Source organism: Coturnix japonica, chromosome 9 (genome assembly GCF_054131305.1).
Source record: "Coturnix japonica strain WE chromosome 9, WE-NBRP24, whole genome shotgun sequence".
In the NCBI taxonomy this organism is placed as follows: Eukaryota; Metazoa; Chordata; class Aves; order Galliformes; family Phasianidae; genus Coturnix; species Coturnix japonica.
The window spans coordinates 26,443,539-26,455,855 of record NC_140671.1 but is presented as its reverse complement, the minus strand read 5'-3'; the positions used below and the strand labels follow the sequence as shown (position 1 = coordinate 26,455,855).

General features: G+C 44.1%; 1 protein-coding gene and 1 long non-coding RNA gene across 17 annotated transcripts in view; both read right to left on the bottom strand.

Annotated features, from left to right (window-relative positions):
* LOC146759880 (uncharacterized) overlaps positions 1-5,694 on the bottom strand; it is a 38,555-nt gene extending 32,861 nt beyond the window's left edge. The window contains exon 1 of the long non-coding RNA XR_014932098.1: positions 5,644-5,694. This is a non-coding gene — a long non-coding RNA (uncharacterized LOC146759880). The remainder of the gene's footprint in view (positions 1-5,643) is intronic.
* DISP3 (dispatched RND transporter family member 3) overlaps positions 1-10,694 on the bottom strand; it is an 84,043-nt gene extending 73,349 nt beyond the window's left edge. For all 16 annotated transcript variants that reach the window (XR_014932077.1, XR_014932081.1, XR_014932086.1 and 13 more), the window contains exons 1-2: positions 10,585-10,694; positions 5,990-6,106 (exon numbers count right to left, since the gene is read on the bottom strand). Coding sequence is in view for 3 of the 16 variants with exons in the window: in XM_032448815.2 (XP_032304706.2) it covers positions 5,990-6,028 (39 nt within the window). In the remaining 13 variants the exon portion in view is untranslated. The remainder of the gene's footprint in view (positions 1-5,989; positions 6,107-10,584) is intronic.
* Positions 10,695-12,317: the final 1,623 nt, after the last annotated feature.

Genomic DNA, 12,317 nt, shown 5'->3' with positions numbered 1-12,317 from the left:
AAATGGAAGTTATTAACCACTTGTCTAACATTTCCAAGCTTCCATCACATCACCACTCACATATTTACAGGCAGTATTATGAGGTACTGGAGCAAGTTACGCAGGGAAGTTGTGGGCGCCCCATCTCTGGAGCTGCCCATGGAGGTTGGATGGGATCCTGGGCAGCTTCATCTGGTGGGGGGCACCCAGCCCATTGCAGGGGGTTGGAAGTGGAACCTTGAAGGTCTCTCCTCCTTTCACTTATTTTGTCAAGCCTAATGACCTTCCCTGTTTTCCCCATAAAATGATTTTGCATTTCCAAGCTTACTTTCTTAGTCACATCAATCCTCTTGACTCTTAGGAAACATCAGGTATTTAAGTGTGGCTGCTGCTGGTAGAGGCTCCTGCTGTTAAGTGCCAAGTTAGGAGCTGTAGGAGCAGCTTGGGCTTTCAAAGCTTCAGACAGCTTCATTAGCCAAACAAAGGCCACATATCCAGTGCGCTGTACAAAGAGTCAGGGGTCTGATGTAGAAGAGTTCTTGCCTGAGAATGAAGGCAACAGTTCTTCATTACTTTATTCTACATGTGACCCTGTGGGAATGGGCAGTTGTTCAAGGAGATGTGATAATAAGCTCTCCAAGGATGTAGGCTCTGTGATGTCCAAAGCATAGATATTTGTGATTCTCCTCCAAAGCCCTCAGGATTTTTCCATTTGGGCTTTAGTCCAGAAGCCCTGAAAGGCACTCAGAAGACCACAACACACCAGACTTCTCATGCAGTTTCTTACAGCATAGATATTCAACCATTAGATGCTGCTATGAGGGACAACTGATGCCTTTACATCCTCAGTGGCCCAAAGCTGTGCCCCAAAGGGCTCTTTACCCAAGAGACTTGCCATTATTTGTTGAGGATGCTCCCTGAAATCTATGGTTTATGCCATACAGTTCCACTGCTGAGTAGTTAGAAGAGTTTCTTCTGACCTCAGCCACTGAGATCTCTCCCCACACAAACAGCCTCCCCAGAGAAGAAAGAGATTTATTTCCTGCCTCTCCCTCTTGGAATCTTTTTCCAATGAACTTCAATGATAATAACTGTAAAACCAAGCAAGTGAGCTATTTCTGTTCCTCTTCCCACCACCACCAGTATAAATATCACCCCGTGTCCTGGGGGCTAAATGCCTACTTAAAAGAATGCTCTCTTTGAACTAGAGAATTGGATTATCCAGAAATCATGAGAAATCCAGCAGTGGGTGAGGATTTCACATGCAAACCTCAGGCTGGTATGCACAGTGTTTTTCTGTGTCCCAGGCTTGCTGCTGGATGGGTTCAGCTACACAGGTGGAGGTTTTCCTGTGCCAACAAAGACTTCTGAGCTGAGCTGCCCTGCACTGAAGCAGAGGGAGTGGGTTCATGTTGGACAGCAAAGCTTTGAATGGCCCAGACACAGTGCCAGCCTCCTGCTAGGACTAAGCAATCCTAAAGGAACATGTGGTCTTTCCTACCATAACAAAGAACCTCTACATAAGCAGTTGCTCTCTTGTGACCTTCCTGTTATCATCCCTGACACCAATCCAAACACCTGCACCTCCATGAAATTGCTTCCAGATTACCATTAACTCATCTCTGGCCTCATTTTCTTCTTTTTCTCCTTGATTGTGAGGCCTTTCCTACTTGGCTGCTTCATTACAGGTGACCTTCACCACTGGCTTTGTTTGGAAAGTGATTTAGAACCAAATTACCCATCCATTTCTTTCACCTCCTCCCTTTTACTGAATGCAGCAATAGCAGCACCGGAGAGGACGTCTGAAATAGCACATTTTGAACACATTATAGAAAGGGAGATAGAACAGAATGCCATCCTCCACCACAGCTCAAAATGAAGGAGCTAAACTGCTCTTGTAGAAATGACAAAACAATTGCACAATTTATTCAGAGGGTACAAGTGAGTCTGATTTAGATTAGATGGAAATATCTCTTAAGGAACTGGGGACTGTGCTGAGAACAGAGGCTGTAGGACAACATGGGGGTAGGGGCAAAGCAGAAGGGGATGGCAAAGTAAGCACTGTTGCTCTGGTTAAATCTCACCGAGGCAGCAAGCAGAGCTGATTTATTTAAATCAAAGAACAGTTAAGTGTCCATTTGGTACAAACTGAAGCAACACAGGTTAGCATTCAAATCACAAAGGCAAGGGTTGAATATGAGTACAATACAAAGCTGCGAGCTATACTGTAGGCTCATGGCTAGAGGGGCATTTCTGTATGTGTGTGAGAGAAAGGATAAGATGAAGAAATAACCAGAGCTGGAGCACATTACCAGGAGCAGTCAGAACAAACAAGGGAAACCCAAGAAAAGTCAAAAAGAGAGAAATGATGCTGGTAAAAAGCGTGATTATGGAGTCCTCCATGTCCTAAATGGCACTAAGAGCTAAAGAGAGCTAAAAGCAGAGTAAGTGGGGAAGCAGGAGTGGTGGAGTCCCTGACTTTGTGGAGTAAGGATTGTTCAGCAATTACAGCATAACATGTAGAGGGTATATATGCAGCAGACACTTAAATAAAAGAATGTCCAAATGAAACACCTGGAAAACTTGACTCACTCCCGAGAATCTGATTCTCTTTCTTTTTCTGGTGGTGGCATATCTATCAGCCAACACGCTCTGAGCACTTACAGAGAAGCACAGCCAAGATTCAAGTGCACAAGCTGCAGAATACCTGGATTCTCTTGGACTACAGTGACACGGGTCAGTGACCTTAGGAACAGCTTAGAGCTCTGCAGAACTGAATTCTCAGCCTGGGGACTTAAAGTGATCTGTAAGTCAGACATACGACCTTCTGTATGACAGAGAATCTATGTGACTCTTAATCCATGTAGGAAGGAAAGGTATAGACACGCTGAATTACTCTGGAGAATTAAATCAGCAGCAAACTGTTGTGTACAACCATTTCAGCACAGTGACTTACTAGTTGATAAGAATTTAATTTACTAACAGAAAACATAAGAGGAAAGTCAAGACTGTAAGCAAAGCAGAAACAGAGAAGCCCAGTAATGAGATGCTCATGTAGGAGGTGATTGGCTGATCCGTGTGTTAAAAAGCAGCACAAAGTGGCTACAGGAAAACAGCGGGAAGAGATTAAGTGCTGACACTGAAATGCTATTTCCAGCTGACATTTATCTCTGCCTTGGAATTCCCAGTTGGAGGGGAAGTGACAACAAACAGGAGAAATTTACACTGGCCACTTTATGCAAATATAACCTTTCTGTACCTGCCAGGTGGGAAGCATTTATTTACTCTCTGGCTGCCTGGCTAAATTGGCAGAAGCTCCAAATCTGAACAGAATACAGAGAAGGTCAAAGGAATGTGGTGCATGGCCATAATTTCAGGACCTTCTACCGGCAGTACAGTTTTAATGTGGCAGCTGAGAGATATACGCTCTAGGCAAATGAACTGGCAGAAGACAAATGCATGTGCCAGTGTATTCTTTAACATGAAGATTTCATTGCCCTCCGATGGGTACACTCAGATGCTAACCTGTGTCACAGTCCTTTCCCATGCATTGCTCATTAAGGACCTCAGCAAACCCCTCTCGCTCAAGTATGAAGAGTGATTAATTCTGGACCAGGCAGATCTGAGTTCAATCTCCTTGGTCACAAGGATTTTCCAGGATGCATAGATCTGAAAATGAGCAGTAACTGTGAGATGTCCCAGTCTAGGGGTGAATTAGTCACAGTCTTAAATAGAAAGATAACATTTAAATGTACACTATCAAAATAACATGTTTATATCGCAGTCTAGCAAGTGAAAACATAAATTCCTTCAATTCCTGAATAAGACTGTCTCTTTTTCTGGCATGCTAAATATTATCTCTTTGCAATATATAGCCACATTCAGCTTTTTACATTAGAAAGTCTATTTTTGTCCATGTAAATAAAATGCAGCCACTTCTTGGGTAGGAAACAGCATAAGAGCCCTGGATCCTGGTACAGAAGACCAGGGAAATAGTAAAGACCAATTTGTCTGGTAAAAGTATAGAGGAAGAATTGAGATAGGCTGCAGGTGCCTTTGCATGACACTGAAACACAGTCATAACACAGGAAATTAAAGCCTATGCCCTAAAAGTAAAACTACTGGAAGACAAGAATTGACTTCTGAACAAAACAAAGCATCTTGTGTCATCTTGTTCCTCTTGGATCTCCAGGGTTTATAGAAGAAGATGAAATAATGCCAAGTTCACAGTAAATACCACTGAAATCATTGATTCCTCAGCTGATTTACCTGTCACTGTGCAACATTAGGACCAAAGCAAATGGCATCACATTTCAGGGTTTCATGCAAACAAAATGGACACATTTCCAACACTGTGTCCTGCAGTCTTCAGGTTTCTTTCAGTATATCATCCAGCCCAATTTTGCTTAGCATGCAAGAACTGAAAACAGCCTGAGGTTGTCTGGTTGCAGGGCACACCAGGGGCATATTCCTGAACTGGGCATGCCCTCACGTTGCTCCTGCCCTACATTTCCATCTGGCTGCTTTTGTGCATGTAAAGGGAAAAAAAAGAGAAAGAAAAAGATTTATGAAGGGTCAGGGGGAAAAAAAAAGAAAAGCAAAGCAAGAAAAATCCCATAGGATAAAAGAGATGAGAAATTCAAGGCAGTTTTAAAGCAGTTAGTGAAGGCAGGAGCCCAAGCTGACCTGAAGTCAGAGCAGTGAGAAAGTAAATGGACTTTTAAGGACTGAGGCTGAGATTTTCAAAGTCTTTTTGACAAGTTGGATGTTCATTTCCACTCATTTCATTGGACACCCGCCAACAAAATCCTGTGGGTTGTTCTCGTTCCGGAGGTCTAAATGCTGAAAAAGAGCATCTTAGACTATGCTTTATTTTCTACCCTTCTTCTATGGATCTATATAAAGAACCAGGGAAAATAGCAACCATTTCCTTTCACCAATGAAGATTGTGAAGAGCCCAGAGATAGAGGCAACAGAAGAATCACTGTAGGTCAAAAAAGTTACTAAGAGACTCCAGAACATCAGAACAGCTCCTAACATTCACTGCCATGCGGCTCTCTTGCTTTCCCCTGCTTTTTACTTAGGATGGCTGCTTGAATAACAGCCACACGGGTTGTTTCCCTCTCCTGAAAGAAGCAGCAATAGTAGAAACCAGCTTTTTCTGCTTTACAGTCCTCATGAGCTCCACGTTAAGATGACTTGGGGCTTCAGTTCTGTGAGACCATTGACTGCCCAGCAGGTAAAGAAAGCAATAAGTGGAAACCAGTTTGGTAGCAGCAGGTAGCTCCAATAAGTTTTGTAATCAATACAAAGTATAGCTGAGACAGCTCCAAACACTAAAGCAAGGAAGCTCAACTTAATGTGTTTATAACCTTTCTCATTTCTTTTGCTCATTTTTTTTTGCTCAAGAACTAATTTCTCCATGGACATAACAAGCTTGTGCTTCATTCATCATTACCTTATGAACGCCCTGTAAATTGATTTACCTGCGTGGCAAAGGGGAAGTGCCCTAGATCTCCAGGACAGAGCTCAGCAGAAAGTAATTTAATTTGGTTGTTGTTGCTATTGGGTCTAAAGTGAGCATAAACGAGTGAAAAAGAAATGAAAAAGATCAGGCACTTGTGGCTTTCTGATAATGGTCAAAGACTGAATCAAGGAAGATACCTTTCCAAGTGCTCCTATTGGATCCAGGTTTCCTTTCCTCCTCTCCTGCCGGTGCCGAGGACCCTTCAAACATTCTACCAGTGCTGTTGTTGCATAGACACAAACTCAAAGTTCGAAACTCTGTCACAATGTTTGTGTTTGAGCTCTATGGAACATGGGAAGAGGAGCCTCAAGGAGACAGGTGTGAAGGACAGGCAAGCAAGGGTGTATCTTACAAAGGCTTTGTAGCATTCTTGCACAGACAAAATAGAGTGCTCTAAGGATCAGCTGACATTTCCCCCACAGCCCAGCACAAAAACTACCATGCAGTTACAGATAGAGATGTGTTATGTGTTCTGTCTCCTACCTGCAACCCACTGGGATATCTGCAGGTTCTTTTGCACATCCTTCTCCCCCTTTTCCAGTGAGTCAGTTGCAGAACCTTTCACCTTCACAGCAACTTCTGCTTCCCAATGCTATTCCTCTGGAAGAAAAGTCAGCATCAGATTAATTCTTTGGAGAGAGTGGGAACAGAATTTTTCAACCAGAAAATAAATGTCAAATATAAAAAGCTAGTAATTATTTTTAAATGGTCAGAAGGAGAAAAGTCATATTGGAGAATCAGGAAAAGTCCATATTTGTCAATTAGCAACAATTTCCAGGGAAGTTTTCATTAAAGGCCATTTTGCAACAAGAAATAAACATACTCTTTTCAAAACAATGCTAAAAATACTGAAAAAAGGGTCTCAGGTGAATAAGGAAACCTTGATAGAAGGCCTGTTTCATGGGAGATATGTAATTGTGCTTCACCAATTCAGCAGCCCCAGATATTTTCCCAAGGTAATAAACGTCCTTCAGAACTATCACATAAACTTTACTTTCTTCAATATATATATATGTATATATTTAATATATCAGATGGATTAGAGAAAAATAATAGCCAGCTTCAGGCAGTTCCAACTGAGGAATCCAAAACAAGGATGCTAGAAGTCACGTATTCCATTAGAAACTATCAGGAAGCAGCAAGAAGGCAATCTAAATAAAGATTCTCTGCTGCCATAGGACAGGCATCCAGCCTGTGAGAGGACCACATCTGAAGCTCTTTCAGGGTTCACCTCAGCCATTCTACTCTGAGAGCTATGGGCTTCTTCCCTGGGAGCAAAGCAGAACCATCCATGCTTCATGATCAGCATCTGAATAGGACTCCTCCAGCAATCCCCAACCGCAGCAGTGCCAGGAAGAGATGGTGCATCAGGAAGGCGATTTCCCTTTCTTTTTAACACATTTGAAATGAATGAATAATTCATCCCAAATGGCTTGAAGCCGAGTCGACTCTCCATGTTACCACCTGATTATATGTTCCATAAAAAGAGATGACAGCAATATATCTCTCTCCTCTTGTAGGGTGGGCTCATGGGGGGATAAATACGCTGCCACTAAACCAGAGTGATGAATCGTTCCTCAGAGCAACCAGTGATGCTTTCAGTGATCTGGCATTTAGTGGGAGTGGTAAAGAGAGGGACACCAGCACCAGCCTTCAGGAAAGGAGGGAAAACTATGGGCAATGTTTTGTTCTCTTTGTTTATCTCCATTGGATTGATTCACTGCTGAATACCCAGCAAAAGCATCTGGACATAGGAGCCTTCCTCCTTAAAGCAGCACAGCCTGCAAAGCTCAGGTGCTCACACTGCTGCCTGGCGTTCATGACAGCAGCCATTAAATCTGATCCTGTTTTATTATTGATTAAACAGTGGAGTTAGGCTGAAGGAGAGGAGCTGCATTACACATTGCCTAGAATGATGCCTCTTTCCCCTGGGCCACTCATATAACATGCTGCATATCACGTGCCAGCCTTTCAGGTGGAAAATGAGAGAGAGAGAGATTTGCACTGGGCATTAAAGCACACTTAGAGTCAAGAGGGGATTTAATGTGGGTGCCGCTCTGGCTAGAATCAGCCTGCTCCATTCCTTTATCCTCTCCAACTTAGGCCAACCTGAGCTTCTTACAGGAGGGGACCATTAGCTTGGCTGGCATTGGGCTTTTTGGGTAATTTAAAGCCACCACGCACAGATTTTATTAAGGCAGTCTGAGAACTGAGCACTTCTTTTCTTAACCAACTCATGCTTGATACAGCTGCATGGGTAGTGATCAGTACATCTGTTATGGGACGCTGTAACACAGTGGAAAGCACAGCAATAACAGCAATAGCAAAATCCTGGGCTGCAAGTGAAGACTTGCACAAATGCAACAGCCATGAGCACAGAAATAAAGACTGCTAACCTTCCAAAAGCTTCAAAGTACACAGAAGTCTCCAGCAAGATACTTTTCCTGCCACTGACAACCCTTAAATGAGGTTTGGGAAGGGGTGGATCCTGGCTCCAGCCCATCTGGTCATCCATTGCATACACCTGAGCTCCCTGAGTTGGCCCTGCCTTCCCACCAGGTGCTCAATCACTGGTTCAAGCCGTGACTGAGTATTTCTGCTACAGACATCCCTTATGTTTCTGGGCACACAAATAGCTACACCAAGCCAAGGCAGCCAAGTTTGGAGACATCAAAGACTGAGCTGGATGGGGCTCTGAGCACCTGATGGAGCTGCAGGTGTCCCTGCTCAGTGAATGGCAGTTGGACTATATGACCTTTAAGAGTCCCTTCCAACCCTACAATCAAAGCTCAATCTCCTTTCCCACAAACACATCCTGGCTATGAGTTTTCTCCCAGTGCTGTGATCACTCCTGCTCAAAACCACACTATGCAAGAAGCCCTTTGCAGCCAGATGCACCCACTGGCACAGAAGCCAATGTGACATTTCCTTGTGCACATATTGTGCTTGCACATCCACACCTCCTTCACCTGCACACTTTGTTCTGCTGCCTCCATCCTCCCCTCTGCTCCCAGACTGCAAGGGGCTGATACAGCATGTAAATGTGCCACAAAGACACATCCTCCCTGCCTCTCTGCTGGCTATGGGGAACATAAAACATAGTGGAGATTGCTGCTATTTTATTATTTATGAAGCTTTGGTTATTTCGTGTATAAATAATCCATGACTGCAAAGTGTTGCTGGCGCCGTAATTGAATATTCATGAGGTGTTTTTGTTGAGAATTTTCACCATCATTTCAAACCCGGCTGCAAAAAATAAAAATCATCATCATAAAAATTTCAGCTGTCACTTGGCAGTTTTAATCTCCAGGATACAAAACCTTTCTCTCTTTTCCACCCTTAGGACTTACTGAGGTGGTGGGGTTAATCTGGAGGGCAGGTTCATGCTGCACTGGAAAGAAGCAGGAGCATCCTGCATAGAGCTCTGCCTGCTGTCTCTTAGCATTGTTAGGATGCTTCATCTGTGGATGCTTTGCTGTTTGCAAGGAGCAAATGCAGATTTCCCCCCTCTCCTTCCTAGAAGCATCCTCTCTTTTCAGGTTTAATCCCAGCCAGAACCTTGACTGAGGAGCACCCAAGTGGGATCTCCAGCAAACAGCATAATGGAAGCATGTTGCTGCCACCCTGTGGAAAATGGTGGCCCCCAACTGCTGGGGGCTACTCCAGAGATTCACAAAGCTGCAGCTGTTATGGTGGTCACAGAGATAGATGAGGCAGCCTTTGCCCCAGTGAGATAAATGATGGGGAATCTGACTATCTGGATGCTTTGCAGGTATGACTGATTTGTTTGCGCTGTGCCCATGGTAGACGGGGGTCACTTGCATTGAGAGGATGGAACAGAAACATAGAATCATTAAGGTTGGAAAAGACCTCCAAAATCACCAACTCACTCTCACCATGCCCACTGACCACGTCCCTTAGGGCCACATCTCCATGGTTCTTGAGCACCTTCAGGGATGGTGATCTACCCCCCACTTTATATGTATGTCTTCTGGCCTTGCTGGTGAGAAGGCTCTGCAGTCACCTCCGTGGTACAAAACCAATGCCCAAATCTCATTTCTCCCCTACAGGTTCTTCAGGTCAAAGCTCTTTCCTTTTCCAGTTCTGTGAAGCATTGTGTATACAGGGAAAGGAAACAGCAATGGGAGAAACAAAGTGTTCCCAGCCTCCTCAACCCTAAAGCGGGGCGTATAAGCACCCCGCAGTCAGATCTGAGATCTGAGATCTGAGATTCTGCCACCATCCACATGCATGTGGTATTGCAGGGCTTTGTCCCATCAGCACATCACAGATGGGGACAGAGCTCTCAGAGCACTTTGCCTTCCAGAGTGATTTATGGGCTCTGTCAATCCAGCAGACTAAACCATGGAGACAGCTGGAGCGTGCAGCAGCACAGAGCAGCAATCCATCACCACCATGTGGGACTCACCCAGGAATCTATCAAGGGCTTCATCATGGTGACATCTTTGCAGAGGCAGAAAGAGAAACAAAGGAAAAAGGAGATGGAGGGAGCGAGCCAAGAATGGAAAATCCACACTGGATTTCTCAAAACTTGAGAGTCAGTGAACTAAAACAAGATTACAGACACCTAAACATGTTTTTTGGTGTTTTTAGTGACTCAGGTGGATCTGCTTTAAAGCCACAGACTATAGTGCCTCACACAGGTATGTTGAATGCTCTTGTATCCTGAGACCAGCAAGAATATAGGAGTGTATGGAATCACAATAATGTAACACATACCTATACAAGGCCCTGCATGCAGCTTGGCACATGCAAGGGACAGGGGAGTCCATGGAATGCAGATCCCATAAGCATAGTAAGAATGCAGAAAGTAAACTCAGTGATGCACAGAGATGCACATTCCCCAGTGCAGTGACATGATCAGTACAAGAGTGTGCATTGCCCTACACTGATGTACAACTCTACTACGAGATATGTCAAGTTATCCAGAAAGGAGCTTTACTCCATCTCCAAAATCCATAAGAAAACAAGGAAACATGATTTCTCCTAAGTCTGTTAGACACCAAAGGGAGAGGTAGAGAAAATATCTGCTCTTGGAGACAACCAAAGCAGTTTACCTTTGAATAGAAAGCAGCAGAACAAAGCACATTATTCCTTTTCACTCCGGAGACAAACATTGATGTTGTTTTGAGCCATGCTGATATAGGTTAAGTAAGTGCTCCCAAAGCTGACAGAAGATAGAAAATGTGTTAGGACCTCTCAGAACACTAAATCAGCTGAAAACCTGGCAAAATAAAATAAAAATGGATTCAGGACTTGGGATTAAAGATAACAAATGCATTTGGGCATCACGAGGTGGATAAGGCTCAGGCAGCAGATGCAAGAGAGATGGGGGTGTGGGTCAGGGAGAGCCTCTGTGGGAGAAAAGCAGAGGTAAGCATCAAATAGGGGAGTGGGAAAGACTGCAGGCTGAGGGTAGGAAAGCTTGGACTGAAGAAGTACCTGGGATGATGAAGGAGGCATTTCAGATGCTCTGACAGTTTCTTCCCAATTCTTGTCTCCTCTAGGGTCCTTTGCGTGCTTCTAGACGACCCTCTCTCCCATTTAGATGTCCATGTGAAAGCATGCATCCAAATGCCCTGAGAAGATAGGAAAGTGCGGGGACAATATGATTTGCAGTGCCACGGGAGCTGCCTTTACAGCACAAGGCAGGCTGGCTTGTATCTAGCTTACCTCCAGCAGATTCTCTGCTGCTGTCTGACTCATATGGACTATGTGGAGCCATTTGAGTTTATGATCCTTTTATCTTTCTGACCAAAGGATCATAAGCTGCTTCCCCCTAGAAGAATAATGAAGCCTCATACATTACACATCCCCCAAAGGACTTAATTCTCCTTAATCTAAGGGGAGGATTTGCCTTCAGTTTCTAGCCCTTTTATTATCCATTTGTTGCTCCATCTGTAGCACAGATCATAAAGGAATCTTTTATTTTTCGAATCAACCTTTTCTTGGGCCTCATTAAAACCTTATACAACGTCCCAGGCTGCTCACAGCTCATACAAATAGGGCAAGATAGAGGCACTGGAGCCTGGATGGCCTTGTCCTTCCTCATAGCAGTGCATGGCAAGGACAGGGAAATGTCTGGCTCCTAACCAGAAAAAAGAAATCATGAGTCAAGAGAAACTCAGCATTGACACTTACGCTTCACTCAGACCCACGCTTGCCCTGAATAGTGATGTTCTGACCAATAAAAATGGTTCTGATTTGGTGAATTATGAAAGGGAAGTTAAACAGTGGAATAGGCTCCCCAGGGAGGTGGTTGAGTCACCATCCCTGTATGTGTTTAAAAGCCATTTGGATGTGGTGCTCAGAGATATGATTTAGCAGAGGTTTGTTAGAGTTAGGGTACTATGGTTAGGCTGTGGTTGGACTTGATGATTTTTGAGGTCTTTTCCAACTGGAGTGATTCTATGATTCCATGATTCTATGATTATGGCTTTCAAGGCCAGGCTGGATGTGGCTCTGGGCAGCCTGGTCTGGTGGTTGGAGACCCTGCACATAGCAGGCCATCCTATGATTCTATGATTCTACTAATGCACTGGTAAACCAAGACTCCTCTCTACTATGCAAAGATGTTCAAAAGAGTTTGCTCTTGTCCCATAGAGCACGTCCAACATTCTCAGCTTGTTTTTGATATGAAACATGTGCAGCCTAGTGTTACGGTGGGCCATGGATACTGAGTTCTGTTCCCACATCTTTTACTGGTCCACAGCCTGGCTTTGAACATATTTCATGGAAACAGAATCGTTTGAGTTGGAAGGGACCCTAAAGGCCTTCAGGTCCAACCCCT